Source organism: Bubalus bubalis, chromosome 8 (assembly GCF_019923935.1).
Source record: "Bubalus bubalis isolate 160015118507 breed Murrah chromosome 8, NDDB_SH_1, whole genome shotgun sequence".
Lineage (NCBI taxonomy): Eukaryota > Metazoa > Chordata > Mammalia > Artiodactyla > Bovidae > Bubalus > Bubalus bubalis.
The window spans coordinates 94,565,695-94,585,446 of NC_059164.1; the positions used below are offsets into that span (position 1 = coordinate 94,565,695).

At 36.5% G+C, this 19,752-nt stretch overlaps 1 protein-coding gene and 1 pseudogene across 4 annotated transcripts in view; one reads left to right on the top strand and one right to left on the bottom strand.

The window, feature by feature from the left end:
* The window catches only part of MKLN1 (muskelin 1), a 382,035-nt gene that overhangs the window by 216,020 nt on the left and 146,263 nt on the right, over positions 1 to 19,752 (top strand). For all 4 annotated transcript variants that reach the window (XM_006047723.3, XM_006047724.3, XM_044947182.2 and 1 more), the window contains one exon: positions 18,594 to 18,663. In XM_006047723.3, the coding sequence (XP_006047785.1) occupies positions 18,594 to 18,663 (70 nt within the window). The remainder of the gene's footprint in view (positions 1 to 18,593; positions 18,664 to 19,752) is intronic.
* On the bottom strand, positions 5,953 to 12,920 carry LOC123334874 (annotated as a pseudogene).

Below are 19,752 nucleotides of genomic sequence, written 5' to 3' on the forward strand. Positions count from 1 at the left end.
CACCAGGCTCCTCTGTCCATGGATTTCCCAGGCAGTAATACTAGAGTGGGTTACCATTTCCTTCTCCAGGGGATCTTCCCCACCCAGGGATGGAACCCGTGTGTCCTGCATTAGCAGGGAAATTGTATCACTGAGCCACCAGATTTTGTTGCTGTTCAGTTGCTAAGTCACGTCCAACTCTTCGCAACCCCATATGGCTGCTCTTTCACTTTCATCAAGAGACTTTAGTTCCTCTTCACTTTCTGCCATTAGGGTGGTATCATTGGCATATCTGAGGTTAATGACTCCACCAGAGTCAGTGAGGTTATCTGAGGTTAATGACTCCATGTGTAGCAATACAAATTGAATTTTAGAATTCAGTGATGGGGTCACACAGAGTCAGACACGACTGAAGTGACTTAGCAGCAGCAGCAGTCTCACATTAGGCATATTTTAAGTATTCAGTAGCCACATGTGTCTAGCAGCGATTGTATTGGTCAGTGCAGATACAGAGTATTTTTATCATCAAAGAAAGTTCTCTTGGATGGTACTGCTGTATTATCTGTCACACTACGCTATTAGCATTATTTTGTAGAAATTTTGCAGTTTGCTTTGTATTTCTCCTTTGACCTAATAATTTTTAATAGAATTTTTTTATTCACTTGGAGAGATGTTTTAGATTTTGGTGTTTTTTGAAAAAATTTGTTAGTAATGGCACCCCACTCCAGTGCTCTTGCCTGGAAAATCCCATGGAGGAGGAGCCTGGTGGGCTGCAGTCCATGGGGTCGCTAAGAGTTGGACACGACTGAGCGACTTCACTTTCCCTTTTCACTTTCATACATTGGATGAGGAAATGGTAACCCACTCCAGTGTTCTTGTCTGGAGAATCCCAGGGATGGGGAGCCTGGTGGGCTGCCGTCTATGGGGTCACACAGAGTCGGACACGACTGAAGCGACTTAGCAGCAGCAGCAGCATTACTTGGTATTATAAACTATAGTATTTTATTATAAAGTACTCTTTTATTTTTGCTTAAGGCTTAGTAGTTCCTCTTGTGTGAAATTAAATTTGAACCTTGCTTTATTATTATTTCATTTGCTTGGTCTGTCTTTGCTATTCCTTTAAAATGTAATGTTTTATTTATGTCTTTTGTATATGTGATAGGATTGGATTTTTGCCTTGCTACCTCATCTTAAAAATTAAGAAAAAATGTGTTAAGGCCATTTATGTTTACTGACATGTTTGATGTCAATTTTGCTCTAATATTTTGTGGGATATTTTACATAAACTTGTAGAATCTTTCACTATGTTGTCTTTTTTCTTTGATCTTTCTCTTATTAAAACAGGTTTCTTTTGGCATTTAGGATGGCTTGTGATTTTGTTTTTTAGTTTCCTTCAATCTAGTGTCTCCCTGAGGAAATTAGCTGGGAACCTCTTCTTCCTCCTCTCTCTCCCAGTATCTAATTGTAAACGATGATCTTTCCTTCTAAGAGTTAGTATTTGTGAGGCAGTTAATAAGTCTATTCTGACTTCTACTTATTTCCTCCATTCTTCTCCCATTTTTGATGGATCTGTTCTTTCTACTTTGTTGTAGAACATATTTATATACTGTTACGTTGTCATTGTCTTCATTGTTAGTTTCATTTCTTTAGTTCAGTGTCTTTAGTTCATGTGATCAGATTTTACTGTGAAGCTTTTCAGGTCATTTCTTGAATATGTATAGTTTGTTTTTTAGTTGCAGGAAAGGCTCAGGAAACTTTATATGTTGTTGACCATCTATGCCTGTAAACATGAAGGACAGTTTAACTGTATATGAAATCCCAGGCTCACATTTTTTTTGTGTGTGCTTGGATATTTTACAATTTTTTGTTTCATTTTATTTGTGTACAAAACATAGCTGTTTTGAAGTTCCTTGAAACAATAATCTTCTTTTTCTTGTAAGAGACTTGATCTTTCTACCGGGATGTTTAAAGTCTTTAAAGTCTAATAGTTTATACTAGGAATATTCTCAGTTGAATTTCTCTACTATACCATGTATCCTTTATAATGTAGATTCAAGTTTATTTTAGGAAAATTTGCTTCTAGCACAGTTTGTAATACCTGTCTGGTTCCAATTACATATTTATTGGACCCTCTACTTACTGTTGCTTTCTATTTTTTGTGTGTCATTATTTTTCAGTTCAGTTCAGTTGCTCAGTCATGTCTGACTCTTTGTGACCCCACGGACTGCAGCACGCCAGGCTTCCCTGTCCATCACCAACTCCCGGAGCTTACTCAGACTCAAGTCCATTGAGTCAATGATGCCATCCAACCATCTCATCCTCTGTCATCCCCTTCTGCTCCCACCTTCAATATTTCCCAGCATCAGGGTCTTTTCTACTGACTTAGTTCTTCCCATCAGGTGGCCAAAGTATTGGAGTTTCAGCTTCAGCATCAGTCCTTCCAATGAATATTCAGGACCAATTTCCTTTAGGATGGACTGGTTGGATCTCCCTGCTGTCCAAGGGACTCTCAAGAGTCTTCTCCAACACCATAGTTCAAAAACATCAGTTCTTTGGTGCTCAGCTTTCTTTATAGTCCAGCTCTCACATCCATACATAACTACTGCAAAAACGATAGCTTTGACTAGATGGACCTTTGTTGGCAAAGTAATGTCTCTCCTTTTTAATATGCTGTCTAGGTTGGTCATAGCCTTTCTTTCAAGGAGCAAGCGTCTTTTAATTTCATGGCTGCAGTCACCATCTGCAGTGATTTTTGGAGCCCCCCCAAAATAAAGTCTCTCACTGTTTCCCTATCTGTTTGCCATGAAGTGATGGGACCAGATGCCATGATCTTAGTTTTCTGAATGTTGAGTTTTAAGCCAACTTTTTCACTCTCTCCTCTTTCATTTTCATCAAGAGGCTCTTTAGTTCCTCTTTGATTGCTGCCATAAGGGTGGTGTCATCTGCATATCTGAGGTTATTGATATTTCTCCCTGCAATCTTGATTCCAGGTCTGCTTCATCCAGTCCAGCATTTCTCATGATGTACACTGCATATAAGTTAAATAAGCAAGGTGACAATATACAGCCTGGACATACTCCTTTCCCAACTTGGAACCAGTCTGTTGTTTCATGTCCAGTTCTAACTGTTGCTTCCTGACCTGCATATAGATTTTCCAGGAGGCAAGTCAGGTGGTCTGGTATTCCCATCTCTTTCAGAATTTTCCACAGTTTGTTGTGATCCACACAGTCAAAGGCTTTGGCGTAGTCAATAAAACAGAAGTAGATGTTTTTCTGGAACTCTCTTGCTTTTTCAGTGATCCAGTGGATGTTGGCAATTTGATCTCTGGTTCCTCTGCCTTTTCTAAATCCAGCTTTAACATCTGGATGTTCACGGTTCAGGTGCTGTTTAAACCTCGCTTGGAGAAGTTTGAGCTTTACTTTGCTAGCATGTGAAATGAGTGCAATTGTGTGGTAGTGTGAACATTCTTTGGTATGGCCTTCCTTTGGGATTGGAATGAAAACTGATCTTTTCCAGTCCTGTGGCCACGGCTGAGTTTTCCAACTTTGCTGTCATATTGAGTGCAGCACTTTCACAGCATCATCTTTTAGGATTTGAAATAGCTCAACTGGAATTCCACGATCTCCGCTAGCTTTGTTCATAGTGATGCTTCCTACGGCCCACTTGAGTTCGAATTCCAGGATGTCTGGCTCTAGGTGAGTGATTACACCATTGTGATCATCTGGGTCATGAAGATCTTTTTTGTACAGTTCTTCTGTGTATTCTTGCCACCTCTTCTTAATATCTTCTGCTTCTGTTAAGTCCATACCATTTCTGTCCTTTATCAAGCCCATCTTTGCATGAAATGTTCCCTTGGTATCTCTTAATTTTCTTGAAGAGATCGCTTGTCTTTCCCATTCTGTTGTTTTCCTCTATTTCTTTGCATTGATCACTGAGAAAGGCTTTCTTTTCTCTCCTTGCTGTTCCTTGGAACTCTGCATTCAGATGGATGTATCTTTCCTTTTCTCTTTGCCTTTGCTTCTTAGCGATTTGTAAGGCCTCCTCAGACAGCCGTTTTGCTTTTTTGCATTTCTTTTTCTTGGGGATGGTCTTGATCCCTGCCTCCTGTCAGTGTCACGGACCTCCGTTCATAGTTCTTCAGGCACTCTGTCTTTCAGATCTAATGCCTTGAATCTTATTTGTCATTCCATTGTATAATTTTAAGGGATTTGATTTAGGTCATACCTGAATTGTCTAGTGGTTTTCTCTACTTTCTTCAATTTCAGTCTGAATTTGGCAATAAGGAGTTCATGATCTGAGCCACAGTCAGATCCTGGTCTTGTTTTTGCTGACTGTATAGAGCTTCTCTATCTTTGGTTGCAAAGAATATAATCAATCTAATTTTATTATTGACCATCTTGTGTAGAGTCTTCTCCTGTGTTGTTGGAAGAGGGTGTTTGCTATGACAGTGCGTTCTCTTGGCAAAACTCTATTAGCCTTTGCCCTGCTTCATTCTGTATTCCAAGGCCAAATTTGCCTGTTACTCCACGTGTTTCTTGACTTCCACTTTTGCATTCTAGTCCCCTAAAATGCAAAGGACATCTTTTTTGGGTGTTCTAGAAGATCTTGTAGGTCTGCATAAAACCATTCAACTTCAGGTTCTTCAGCATTACTGGTTGGGGCATAGCCTAGGATTACTGTAATATTGAATGGTTTGCCTTGGAAATGAACAGAGATCAGTCTGTCGTTTTTGAGATTGCTTCAGATTGCGTTTCGGACTCTTGTTGACTATAATGGCTACGCCATTTCTTCTAAGGGATGCTTGGCCACAATAATAGATATAATGGTCATCTGAGTTAAATCCACCCATTCCAGTCCATTTTAGTTTGCTGATTCCTAAAATGTCGATGTTCACTCTTGCCATCTCCTGTTTGACCACTTCCAATTTGCCTTGATTCATGGACCTAAATTCCAGGTTCCTATGCAGTATTGCTCTTTACGGCGTCAGACTTTACTTCCATCACCAGTCACATCCACAGCTGGGTATTGTTTTTGCTTTGGTTCCATCCCTTCATTCTTTCTGGAGTTATTTCTCTACTGATCTCCAGAAGTATATTGGGCACCTACTGACCTGGGGAGTTCATCTTTCCGTGACCTGTCTTTTTGCCTTTCCATACTGTTCATGGGGTTCTCCAGGCACAAATACTGAAGTTGTCTGCTGTTCCCTTCTGCAGTGGACCACGTTTTGTCAGAACTCTCCACCACGACTCGTCTGTCTTGGGTGGTTTCATTGAGTTAGACAAGGCTGTGGTCCATGTGATCAGATTGGTTAGTGGGACTGTGGTTTTCAGTCTGTCTGCCCTCTGATGGAGAAGGATAAGAGGCTTATGGAAGCTTCCTGACGGGAGACTGACTGAGAGGGAAACTGGGTCTTGTTCTGATGGGTGGGGCCTTGCTCAGTAAATCTTTAATCTAGTTTTGTAGTCTGTTTTTTCCTTATTGGGTGTTTTGGGGCAGGGTTGGGGGAGGAGGGGGATATATTCTTTTTGTGTGTGTGTTTTAGTTGAGATACAGTTGGCATACATTATATTAGTTTCAGGTGTGCAACGTAATGTTTGATATACTGCATAATGGTTACCACATTAACAATTTAGTCTAATTATTTCTAATTTAGTCTGTTTTCTGAAAGAAATCTATTTCCCCCATTTGGGAGTCTTTTTTCCCCTCCAACCTGGTTTATTAAACATAACATAATTATGTATCCAAGGTGACCTAAACCTGCTGCTTCAAAACATGTGATACTTTTTAACTAGTATCTTGATAAGTTAGTCCACAGAATGTCAAAAAGCAGCTCACTCTAAAATTAATAGAAAAGTGCCCAATGCATATTACATGAATGGTCTAATTACTGGAATTCTAATAGTTCTATAAGATAATTAGCATCAGGTAGGACTGAGTTTCTGTGACAGGCTGCTGAAGAAGTGATACAAGATGTCAAGAGGCCATTTTGTGCACTGTTAACGTGATGCCATCGTGTTTCTGGACCATAATGTTCCCATTATCTGATTCTAGATACACCAGAGGAGTATCAGTGGGGTCTGGGCTTACCTTAGCTGCTTGCTGGGCTAGAACTGATAGCACCCGAGCATGCTCATCTGATCGGATTCCGTGGCAGCCCATATTGAGTCCGTGTGAATCTGCACAGGACTCCAGCAGTGGGTGGATTCTTCAGTATGTCTTCCAGGCGCTGCTGTCGGGCAGCTGCCCCCCCCCCCCCGGTTGCCTGCTTCTTCGCTGCCAGTGTCCCATTTGTGAGTCTCAATAGCTCTTCCTATGGTCTAATATTTCTGAAATGTCATAATTTTGATTACTGCTTAATAAAGCTTCAGCTATTTTCTTAATTTCTTTTAGTTCATGTTGAAACACTAGATAATAATGTTCATCATTTTTTGTGGCCACATTTTTCTCATGTGTTTTTATTATCTGTTAAAATGTGATGTATTTTACATGTATTATTTTTCCTACAATTTCTTAGTGTGGGCTCTCATTTTAACTTTCTAATATTTAAACAAGTTCGGTTTTCCAGTAGTTATTTTATTTATTTATTTTTTTTGCCATCCCGTGTGGCTTGTGAGATTTAGTTCCCTGGCTGGGGATTGAACCAGCACCCTCAACAGGGAAAGCATGGAGTCCTTACTATTGGACCACCAAAGAATTCACTTGTAATAGTTTTAGATGGAAGAACTTCTGTAGGCTGAAGGAATGGACAAGTGTAGTTTATGAGCTTTGTGGCTCAAGACCTCTCTCCTTTGGGAAATATAATATGAGATATAGTATGAGATATAATAAAGCTATTTGCCTTTATATCTGTATCTGTGCTTTCCGAATATTTTGCTTTTTGGAGAGGCATATTTGAATATATTTTGCTCTGTGATATGTCTTGAGTTCTGTATCGCTTGGACCTTTGCCAGCTTAGCATATGAGTCTTACCTTTCCTAGGAGTTGTCATTCTTTATGCTTTGCTTAATTTATGTTCTGTTCCCAGCAGTTTCTCTTCAGAATGGGTTCCTGTCTTCCTAGAAATAAGGAAATATTTTCAGGATAGTTGTGAAATCCTCTTAGGTCTAGATTCAACATTTTATGAATGTTCTCAGGCCCCCTTGGTGATTTACCTTCTTTGGATTTATCTTATCTTGGAGCCTGTGAGGCCATTATCTGACTTAGTCTAGTTCTCAGATTTCCGTGGTTTCCATAGATTATTTCCTGTTGCTCTGATTTTGAGCTTGTTGATTTCTTTGTGAAGAGTTGACTTTTCTTTTGTTTTTCCATGAGTGGGTCCTTTTAATTAGCATTTTGTGGACCACCTCAAATAAAAGAACTTCTCTGCCCTAGTGCAGCTCCCTGTTTATTTCTCTTACATCATTTATTACGATCTGTAATTACCTTGTTTACAGCTGTTCCTGTTTACTTTCTGCTACTTCTCATTTGAACGTTAGCGTCACAAGTGGGGATTCTTTCTGTCTTATTTATTAGTGTATTCCTAGAGCCTAGCACAATGTCTAGCATTTAGACATGAGTAAATATTTGTCGAAAAACGTCAGCTTATGGTAAGGCCTCTTCACCATGCTCCTGTGTGAAAATTAGGAAGTATTTGAAAGTGAGTGTACAAGTGGTTTTTTTGGAAAAGCTACAATTTTTATAGTATACTCTTTAACACTGTACAACTGTGGATATTCAAAATTGTTTGAGTTGATTTCTGTTTTGCATTTTGAATTGGCTTTTTATTATATATGGTTTTTATGTCTCAAACATTTTATGCTATATACATTTATTATTTATTAAATCACAATATCCTTGGCCACAGGTACCCCTTCTACACTTTTGTGGTGTTACCCTAGAACAGTGTTTACACATAATGGAAGCTGTTTTACAGTCAATGGATTGTGTGTTGTTATTGACTGCTGTGTAAGAGGAGAATTATACATGATACCTTCAATGAAATATGTGAAATCTTTTCATAGAATTGTAGAATATTAACATGGCCTCATGAATGGTGTTTTCTAGAGTTGTGCAATGCACTGCTCCTATTAGAGCTGGAAGAAACTTGAGATCAAAGAATTCAGCCCTTCCCTTTACACTACAGTTAAAGGAATTAAAGTCCTGAGAGATTATGTGATGTGCTTAATGTTACCCAACAAATTAGTGGCCAAGCTCCAGGATCTTATCATTCCTAGTCAGAGCTGATTTCTTCTAGATGTGTTTTGTCACATTATTCAACCAAAAGGCACAGGTTTTAGTAGGGTTTTTAAAACTACCAGAAGAAAAATATTCTCAGACTTGGCTTGACTGACTTCTTCACATTGAAATTAGAGGTAGCTAGCTTTTGAGTATCCAAAACTCTCAGTTTAAAATCGACTGGATTTACTGTTAAGTATCCTGTGCATCCATTAGCAGAAAAAAATGGTAAGTGCTCCATTTTTTTGCCCAAGTGCTGCTTTTTGTGTTTAAGTATTCTTAAGAGCAGCAATTTAAAAGATGTTGCCAGGCAGGCTTAAGATTTGAACATGTTTAATCAAAAAAAAGATTTTTAATTTGCTGACTTGAACTCAAAATGTCCAGTAAATTATCTTCTTATAATGCATTTCAATAGTTTGTTCCTGGCATGTAGTTGGTAGTATAATTAAATATATTACCTTAAAAAATTTGCAAAATAGAGACATAAAGCTTGGAAAAAAATTAATGTTGTATCCCGTATTTCAGTTGTCCATGTGTTTCACTATAGATTTTTATAGTCTTAATAGAAAAATTAATTATTCACAGCCTTGCCTTTTTTAGTCTATATCTAAGAGACTTAATATGGCTCAGTTTTATTTCCTTACAGTTTTCATCTTGCATTGGTAGGAATAAAAATATACCTTTTAAAATTAAATTAACCCTGATGAAAAAAGGAAACCATTTTAGTCTTTAGCCCATCTGTTTTATCGGTTCACAAGTTCTCTGATAGTTGTTATTGGTATTTTGCTTTTTAAAATATATTTTAGAATGGCATGTATTGAGCTTAATCTTAGTAGATTACTTTTCTTTATTATTTGGATCATATGGTTTCTATACTGAATTGTGTCTTCTGTAATTTTTTTTTTTTTTTTTTTGCTGATCATTTACTTGTTTTCTCAGACAATAGTTAAAATGTTAAACATTAGTCATGGAGTACCTAGAAGTATGTTTTGATCACATATTTTGGTGGCCAGAAATAGCCTCTTGTAAGCTAGAACCAAAAAGCCATTAATTTCTGTTCTCTGTTATTCCTTGGAGTCTCTTCTATTTTATGTCTGCTACAGTCTTATCTTACTATTGACTGTCTTATTCTCTCTCTTTTATCTCTTATTCTGTATACTTTTCCCTCTGTTTCATTGGTTCTATTTTTTATACATTATTTTCATATGACCCATTCTATCTCTTAGCTAGGCTAGATCGGCTATCACTGAGGTAGTTGAGTCACAAGCAAAAACATCACTGTCTGTCTGTGATTGCTTCTTCAGCATAGGCTGTGGATGGGATGCTTCCCCTTTCAGAGATTAGGGCTAGTGAACTAGTATCATGATTGACAGTTTGTGGTGAAAGAGGTTAATGTCTCTCTTGAGTGTTAGAAGAAGGAAAAACTATACCAGTAATGATGGTGGGTTTTATAGATCTTTGGGAGTTATGAGTAAGGACACTTACGCACATGTTTTATAGAGCGCTACCACAGTGGCTGTGTCCCTGCTGATGAAGAGTAATGCTGATAATAGTCACTGCCCACAGCCAGTTTCTCACTTGCTTTCCAGGAGAGTGCAAATGGATTTTAGGAAGGAGCATCTGGGAGGAAGAACTAAAACTGATCTGTAGTTGACTTTAAGCTTTGAGGGATAATCTTGTCACTTAAAAATTTTAAGAAACAGTTATAGCTTTATTAATTGCTTCTTTATCACCTATGTCTTCAAAAAGAAAGAAAAGTTGAGCCTGATTTGACCATCTGATGATGATGTAGTCAGTTTTCCATAAATATGAAAAGTTTGTCATAATATTTTTACAATACTTTAATGCTTATATAAAAATGTTTATTTTTAAAATCTGAGTATGATAAGTAGAAGAAGATAAATAAAACTCATTAATGATACTTATGCTTCATTTTGGGGCTTCCCTGATAGCTCAGTTGGTAAAGAACCCACCTGTAATGCAGGAGACCCCAGTTCAATTTCTGGGTTGGGAAGATCCCCTGGAGAAGGGATAGGCTACCCACTCCAGTATTCTTGGGCTTCCCTTGTGGCTCAGCTGGTAAAGAATCTGCCTGCAATGCGGTAGACCTGGGTTCAATCCCTGGGTTGGGAAGAATTCCTGGAGAAGGGAAAGGCTACCCATTCCAGTATTCTGGCCTGGAGAATTCCATGGAATCACAAAAGTTGGACATGACTGAGTGACTTTCACTTTGACTTTCATGCTTCATTATTGGCTTATATCTGTGCTTTCTATATTTGATATAAATTAGGTAATACCACACATGCTTATTAATTCATCTGGATACAAGTGAAAATCTCTGTCGTGTCCGACTCTTTGCGACTCCATGGACTGTAGCCTGCCAGGCTCCTCTGTCCATGTAATTCTCCAGGCAAGAATATTGGAGTGGCCGTTTCCTTCTCCAGGGGATCTTCCCAATCCAGGGATCAAACCCAGGTCTCCCACAATGCATGCAGATTCTTTATCATCTGAGCCACCAGGGAAGCCCTAGAATATTGGAGTGGGTAGCCTATCTCTTCTGTGACGGATCTTCCCAACCCAGGAATCAAACCCTGGTCTCCTGGTCTCCTGGTGTGTTCTTTACCAGCTGAGCTATCAGGGAAGCCACAATTGGACACAAATATATATAAATAATAATTTTTTTTAACAATAAAATCATACTTCCTTCTTTATTTTTTATATTGCAGAAATCCCTACAAGTTAGCTGGCATAGATCCAGCAGTGTAGTGTTTTATGATTTATTTCCCTGCTATTGCAACTAGACTCATAAGTGAGTCTCTATACATAGATCTTTATATACTGATGATTTTATTTTTATAGGATAGATTCTGAGAGTGCTAGGTGAAAGAATATGTACAGTTAGAATTTTGATAGATATTGCAAATTGACTTTCCATCAAGGTTGGAATAATGGACATGTCCAGTTTCTCCCTGAGATTTCCTGCTAAGTAAAGATTTAACTTAATCAATTTGAGGGGTGAAAAAAGATATCTTAATGTGTTAATTTGTTTTTCCTGACACAGGGATTTAGAAAAAAAATTTTTGTTGTTATTTACTAGTCATTAAATTTTAATGACTCTTCAGTGACACGCATTCACTCATTTTTCATTTTATTCATTTTATTCTCAAGTGAAACGCTGTATGATTACTAGCTTGTTAGTCATATGAGTTGCAAGTACTTTTTCCTAAACTATTGCTTATTTCCGGTCTTTTTAAAAAAGTTTTATTTATTTTAGTTGGAGGATAATTACTTTATAACATTGTAACGGTTTTTGCCACAGCAGTTGGAATCAGCCATAGACATACATGTGTCTCCTCTCTCCTGAGCCCCACTTCCACCTCCCTCCCCACCCCATCCCTCTAGGTCGTCACAGAGCAATGGCTTTGGTGCCCTACGTCATACATCAGATTCACACTGGCTATGTATTTTCCATACGGTAATGTGTATGTTCCAATGCTGTTCTTTCAAATCATCTCACCTTCTCCTTCTCTCACTAAGACCAAAAGTCTGTTCTTTGTGTTTTTGTCTCCTTTGCTGCCCTGCACATAGGATCATCAGTTCCATCTTTCTAGACTTCATATGTGTTTGTTAATATATGATATCTGTCTTTCTCTTTCTAACTTCACTCTGTATACTAGGTTCTAGGTTCATCTGCCTCATTAGAATGGATTCAAATGCATTCTTTTTTAAGCTAAATAATATTCCATTGTGTATATGTACCACAACTTCCTTATCCATTCATCTGCCGATGGACATCTAGGTTGCTTCCATATCCTAGCTTTTGTAAGTAGTGCTTCAGTGAACATTGGGATACATGTGTCTTTTTCAGTTATGGTTTCCTCAGGATATATGTCCAGTATATATCCCCAGGTAGTGGGATTGCTGGGTCATATGGCAGTTTTATTCCTAGTTTTTTAAGGAATCTCTGTACTGTTCTCCATGGTGCTTGTATCAGTTTGCATTCCCACCAACAATGTAAAAGGGTTCCCTTTTCTCCATGCCCTCTCCAGCATTTATTGTTAGTAGACTTTTTGATGATGGCCATTCTGACCCATGTGATTCCTATCCTTTTTTATGGAGTTTTTTTTTACAATACAAAATTTTAAAGTTTTTTAAATGAAATTTTTGTTTAAGCTTCTGTGTTTCTTGACAGAAAGATCTCTTAACACTTTTTTGGTTGTATATATTGGCCGTCAGTTTTTTCTGAGATGTTTATGTATGTGTGTATGGTTATATCTTTAATTGGAATTAATTTTGTATATAATATTAGATAGGGGTTAACTTATTTTCTTCCTGTGGATATCCAGTTGTATAAGCATCATTTAAATATGAAGTAGTATTTCCCATTGAAATAAACTATCATCTTCATAAAATATTAAGTTCTCATCTACACCGGGCTCAATTTCTGGGTTTTTGTTTCTTAGTTCTTGGTTTGTTCCTATACCAATCCATACTGTTTTAATTATAAAGAATTTGAAGTGTTTTAAAAGCTGATAAAATGATCTCTTCTCACTTTTTTAATAAATTTTCTTGGCTCTTTTTGTACATTTTTCTATACGAACTTTTTTGTATTGTGTACTCTTTGGGTAAAGCTTCTGATACCTCAGATTATGGGCAGGCTGGCAGTCTTTGTCTTGGTGCTTTTTGTGTAACATTTCGTATATTGTTAGTTCTCTGTGGTTCGCCATGGGTCACTGGGAGCCACCTCTTAGCAGCTAGATGCCTTCAGCTAGGAGAAGTATGTTCTTATATTCAGCAGTAAAGTTCTCCTGCAGCTCTTTGTGGGCCCGGGAGACTAGCCTGTTGTCCCAGAAGTGCTTGTTTAGTTACTGCATTTCTCTTGGGGAAAGGTGAATCCATGGATCTCGTGGTCCTCCTAGTACTAATAAGCTTTTGTGATAATTCTTAAAAGTTCTGGTTCTGGCCTCTGTCACCTTCTGGGCTTAAGAGAGGTACTTGGTAGTTGACTTAGTGTTAGAACTAGAGAGAAATCATCAGGAATATTTTCAAGCGTCCATCTTTCCAAGGCACCTTAGACCTGACCTCATTTCTGATCTGCATCATATTTCTGTTTTATCCATTTTTAAAATTAATATAGTTGATTTACAATACTGTATTAGTTTCAAGTGTACATATCTCTTTTATCTTAGTATAAGCTTTAAATTACAGATAACAAATATATTAATATATTTGTTTTATATTAATATAATTAATATACTCTATACTTTAATAGAATCATTTGAATTTTTTTCTTTTAGTGCTGTTTATGTATTTGTTCATATCTATCAAATATTTATTAAGCACTTTCTGTGTGGCAACTTTTAAGTTTGGAGTTAGTCAAATGAAGTGAATACCACCCAAATCTTGTCTTCTCAGCAGCACTGAACATAGTTTTTCACTTCTTTGTTCTCAAAATACGTTCTTCATTTGACATCACAGTTTCTAAGTTTTCAGTTTCTTCATCTTTGGTCCTTCTCAGTCTCCTTTGCTTGATCTTTCTCTCTGGCCCCCCAAATAATGGACCCTCCAGAGCTTAATGAGTCCTTCAGCTTCTCTGTGCGTGCCAAGTTGCTTCAGTTGCATCCAACTCTTTGTGACCCCCCCAGACTGTAGCCTGCTAGGCTCCTCTGTCTGTGGGATTCTCCAGGTAAAGATACTGGAGTGGGTTGCCATTTCCTCCTCCAAAGGATTTTCCAGACCCAGGGATCAAACCTATGTCTCTAATGTCTCCTGCATTGGAAGCAGCTTCTTTACCATTAGCGCCATATGGGGGGTCGGGGGGCGGTGCAGCTTCTCTTTACCTCCTTTTTATCCCCTGAGTTATTTCATTCAGTGTCATAGCTTTATATATTTTAGCATTTGATACACTGATGGCTCTATTTTTTCAGCTCTGGCATTTTCCTTGAATTTCAGCCTCAGTTAGTCAGCTGCTGAATCTCCAGTGGGTTGTTTAATAGGCATTTCAGAATTCACAAGACCATAACATACTGTAACTATTTACCCCTTTAGCTTTGTGTTTAGTGATCTATCTGCTCATTTTTCAGATTATGACATGGCTAACTCCCTCACATTATTTAGGTCTGTTTCTCTTCTACTTTGTTTTGTTTTTCTTCATAGTACTATTAGTCCTTATTGCTACTTTGACATTGTATAGATGTTTATTAATTTTCTAGATGCTGAGAGACTTTAATTTCCTGTTACTGTTTTATTAGTTTCTTCTGGCACTGTGTTTTTTACTTTATTTTTGTTTTCATTTAATTCATTGACTCACAATCCTAGCTTGAATTCTTATTATCTTATTGTTTTCCTCCAGTCCAAACTTCTTTAAATTTTATTTTTTTATCTCTCCCTTTGAGCCCTTTAATCCCAGTTAATACTTTTTCTTTAAATTCCTCCTAGTTTTGCAAAGATTGTATCTGCCGTACATAGCTTTTATCTGTTACTAGTCACTCTATTAATGTGTGTGTGCCTTCATGTAATAGTAATGTTACTACTATACACCCAGTTCAAAGGATGTCTTACTGTGTTATTTTAGGCCATTTATATGTCTGACTGTTTTAGATTCTTTGTATTAATATTGTCATTGTATTTTAAATTTTCTGTTTTCAGTGTGTCCTGCTTTCATTTAATCTTCTGTTAGCTCCTTTTTGCTGTTCTGTTGTTGGTGGTATTCTGTCTTAAATAATTTATGAGATAGGTAGTATGTTTTTATTCTAAATTTCAGTATTCTTGAGTCTCTTTATTTTTATCACTTTCAGAAACATTATTCTTAGGAGCTATGAAAATGATGAAATTAACTCACATTTGATCTCCCCTCCCACAATGTATTATACTTTGTGATTTTTGTGGTCCCAATTTATCATAGTTACATTAGATTTTCCTTCATACTTTCCTGTCAGAGTGATTTTTTTCCTCCTAGTTTTTATAGCTTTAGTTTTTAACAGTACTGCAGCCTTTTCATAGAGTTCTTATCTTTGTTTTGTGATGCTTAATAAAACACATCTTTTTTTTCTGATTATATGTTGATGTGTTAGTTTTAGAATATTTGAAAAGTACAAAAACGTGCAAAGAAGGAGGAAAGTCGTTGTAATCTCACCATTACCATATTACATTATTGTAATGCAACAGCTACATTAGCAATTTAGCATATCTTCTTGGTCTTTTCTTTTCATGCACGAACATTATTATTACTTAAAATACTTGATTCATTGTACGTACTCTGTAAACTGCCTTTTCTCTTCACTCACTGTGTAATAAACATTTGCCAACAGCATTAAAGTGCGGCCATAATATTATGGTTACATGTTATTCTGTAACATAGGCATTTCATAAGTTTTTTTAACACATCCTCTATTGTTTACAGTTTGCTTTTATAAATTGTATTGTCATGAATGTGGATGTTTTAAACCCCCTGGATTATTGTTTAGGTTAAGTTCCAGGAAGTGAAATATGCTAAAACTGTGTACTATGGTGATTAAAAGCATTGACTTTGGAGTCAGATCGCCTTGGGTTGAGATTCTTAATTTTTGGTGTGGGCTTCCCTTGTAGCTCAGTTGGTAAAGAATCTGCCTGCATTGCAGGATACCTGGGTTCTATTCCTGGGTTGGGAAGAGCCCCTGGAGGAGGAAATGGCAACCCACTCCAGTATTCTTGCCTGGAGAATCCCATGGACTGAGGAGCCTGGCAGGCTGTAATCCATGGGGTTGCAAAGAGTCGGATGCAACTAAACTGCAGCCACCACTTAGGTATATTAATTTCTCTCTCTCAGTTTCTTAATCTGTACGTTGAAGGTAATAGTTTATATATAGAAAGCACTTAGACCAGGATGTCTTAGTCTGGGATGTCATAAAAGCTCAGAAATGTTAGACACAAACATCATCATTGTCATCACGGCTGTTATCATTTTTATTTAGAGGGATATACATATTTGAAATGTTTTTGATATATAATATATTAAAATTCTCTCTTGAAAAATTGTATCAATTTGTATTTCTGCCAGCAAAACATGAGAGTACCATTTTACCAGCTCTGGCCAACAACTGCAGTTCTGATTCAAATATGTTATTTTGAGTATAGGCTCAATTTTATAGGGATAATGTATATCTTTGTTTTAATCTCTAATTTTTTGTTATTATTGATTTTGAATGGTTGGGTTTGCTAGTTTTTGTATGGGCTATTTATAATTTAGCCACTCAGTCGTGTCCAACTCTTTGTGACCCCATAGACTGTAGCCCACCAGTCTCCTCTGTCCATGGGATTCTCCAGGCAAGAATACTGGAGTGGGTTGCCATGCCCTCCTTCAGGGGATCTTCCCAACCCAGGGATCAAACCTGTGTCTCCACATTGCAGGCAAAGTCTTTACCATCTGGGCCATGTGGGAAGGCTGTATTTATAATTAAGTGCTGTTTAAATATTCAAATTTTAATTAGCCTTTTGTGTTTTACATTGCCTATATTTTTCTAGCTGGTTTTTACCTTTTAGAATGCATGAGGTCATTTCATTTATTATTTATTATTATGTATTAATGTTTTATCTTTGTAAAATGTGTATGTAAAGACAATTCTTTTTCTTATAGTTCTGTCTTTAAAAAAATTCATTCATCTTTTTGACATTTATTAAGTACCTTTTCTGTGATAGGTGTAGATCCAACTTAAAAAAAAATACCCTTTTTATTTTAAAATGATTTTAGATCTTTATAGAAAAGTTGCAGCGAGTTCGAGTTTGCATATGCCCCTCATTTAGTTTCTCCTGTTGATGACATCTTATATTACCATGGTACATTTGTCATGACCAAAACACCAACACTGATACATTACTGTTAGCTAAATTTCACATTTTATTTGAATTTTGTTAGATTTCCTATTTTAGTGTCTTCTGATCCAGGATCCCATTCAAGATACCATTACTTTTAGTTATCTTGTTCCTTTACTCTCTTCTGGTCTGTGATGGGTTTTTAATCTTCCTTATTTTTCATTGTATTGATAGTTTGAGGAGTACTGGTCGTGTATTTTGTTGAGTATTCTTAAGTCTGAATCTGTTTGATGTTTTTCTGATTGTTAGGCTAGAGTTATTTATATCACTAGAGACTCAGGGATGTTTGGGTTGTAATCCAGTACCTCATTATTTATTTTGCTGTTTAGCTATTTTAGCTTTGGCCATTCATTCTTTCACGTTGGCTCCTCTGTGTCCCTTTGACATGCCCCCACCTCCCCCCGCCCCGACCTTTGTGGTGGTTTTAAGCACTACAAGATGTTCTAGACTAATGTTCTGAATTCCCTGCTCTATGCCTAGAATCAGCTCCTTTCCCAAGAATCCCTGTTTCCTTTTATTGGACTGTGGTATGTAGAAACCAAGAATTGGTATTGAGTGTACTCACTGCTACTGGAGTATCAATGATTCTAGTCCCTATTAGTGAACAGAGCTAGGAGTACTATTTGTGCCAGTGTGTGTATGCACACTCACATACAATTATTGAATCTATTTATCTGTATCTATATAAAGCTGAATATTAATATGAGTTCACACTGATGTCTCTGATTCTATTTCAGTACCCTTGGGTTCATTCCAACCTCATCCCCTTGCTTTTCTGTTGCTTTCCACTCCAAAGTGAGAAGCTTGACTCCCACCATCTACTGTCCATTTACCAGTGTGAAGTGTTTCAGAATTAACCCATATCCCTCTGAGAAATAACTTTAATATTTTTTTTATGTGTGATTTTGTTTGTCTTTAGCCTTATAATTTCCAGTAAAAGCACCACCTTCCAAAGTTATGTATATCAGTTCCTTTTTTCATAGGTCTGTTTTAGGTGCTGGGCTTAAAAGACCTTGATTCAAAGTTTGAAAAAAAAAAAAGATGTGTATATTTATATAAACATATACATATATGTATGTGTATATATATATGATATTATATTTATTATTAGGTCTTTTATTTACCTTAAATTCCTAAATATATATATACACACACACACATATATGTGTGTATAAATATATAGTATTAATTATTAGTATTTTATTACTTTGTTTACCTTAAATTTCTAAGTACACCTGTAGCTTATGTTGTCACTGGATATGAAGTAGAGCTCGCTCGCTCTCTCTCTCTCTCTCTGTGTGCACATATATATAAATAAAATGCCTTTTTTCAGTTGTTTAAAATACTACCTTTATCATATTTAAAAACCTTAAAACTGCTAGACATTTTCTGTGTTGCTTGTTCTGTTTCCTTTTTTTTTCTTCTTATTCAAGTTCCCAGTATTATATAACTTAGTGATAATTTTAACATCTGGTAGATTATTTCTCTTCACATATTTTTGTTCACTTATTCTCTTAATTAAATGTATAATTTCCTTTTCTTTATTTCAGGAACATTTTAGTTGATAAACCAAATGACCAGTCTTCAAGGTGGTCTTCAGAGAGCAACTACCCTCCGCAGGTAAGATTATGTTTAATTCCTGTTTCCATTTAGAAGTCATATTTTAAATAGGCAAGTACTGAATGGTTAACAGTTATCTGGATTACATCAATAGTTTATTCAGTCTTTGAAACTGTTAGGTAAATTTTTATTTCCCCTTTTTTTGTTTGTTTACATTTTGGAAGAATTTTTTTTCATAGGCAAATATAGTGTGGGGTTTGATGAAGCATAGACTTTTTATCTCTCTCTACTGGAACATTTAAAATCTAATTTTTGGAGGGGGGGTGTTACTAATGATACAAATCTAAGTCTCTTGTTATATTTTGAGGAAAATGTTAACTAAAAAGAACTGGTTATGGTGCTGTTACTATTCTGAGTAGTAACTGATAAGAGTACAGATCTGAACAGCTTGTGGCTTCTACTGCACTTAAACTCAAGTCATTCTGTAAACATTTAATGTGATGTTAGTAAACTGAACTTTCACTCAGTGATTCAGTTAACTGCCTTTTAGAAAAAATAAACTTAACATAGTTTGTTATTTTACTAAAAAAGTGTACTTGGATGGTATTAGGACCGTGAGCTACATTGTTTCCTTGACAAATAGTGTCTGAAGTCATCTGAAGTAAAAAATCATTTTTCATTTATACACTTTCAGCATTAACACTTATTATGTCCATATCCTTGAGGAAATTAATGCTCTGATAGGTAAAGAAGTTGGATAAATAAAACTTAATTTTTAACTTTACTGTAGTTCTTGGAAACCTAGTCTCTATACTTATTTTTCTTTTTAATTGTTTTTTTACTGTTTACAAACCTTTTGGATCACGTCATGTTTTAAGTGTTTCATTGCAAAATATGCTATATTCAAAGGGAAAAAATATGCCTACTTATATATAAAATTTAAAGAATAATAAAACAAATACTTGTTTATTCTTCAGCAGTCTTTAGAAATGGAAAACTACTGCAACCTTTGAAGCTTCCTGTGAGCCCCATTTTGTATCTGTCCTCTAATCCCACTTCCATAATTATTATTTCATATTTGTTAACCATGGGCTTCACTGGTGGCTCAGACGGTAAAGTGTCTGCCTGCGATGCGGGAGACTCGGGTTC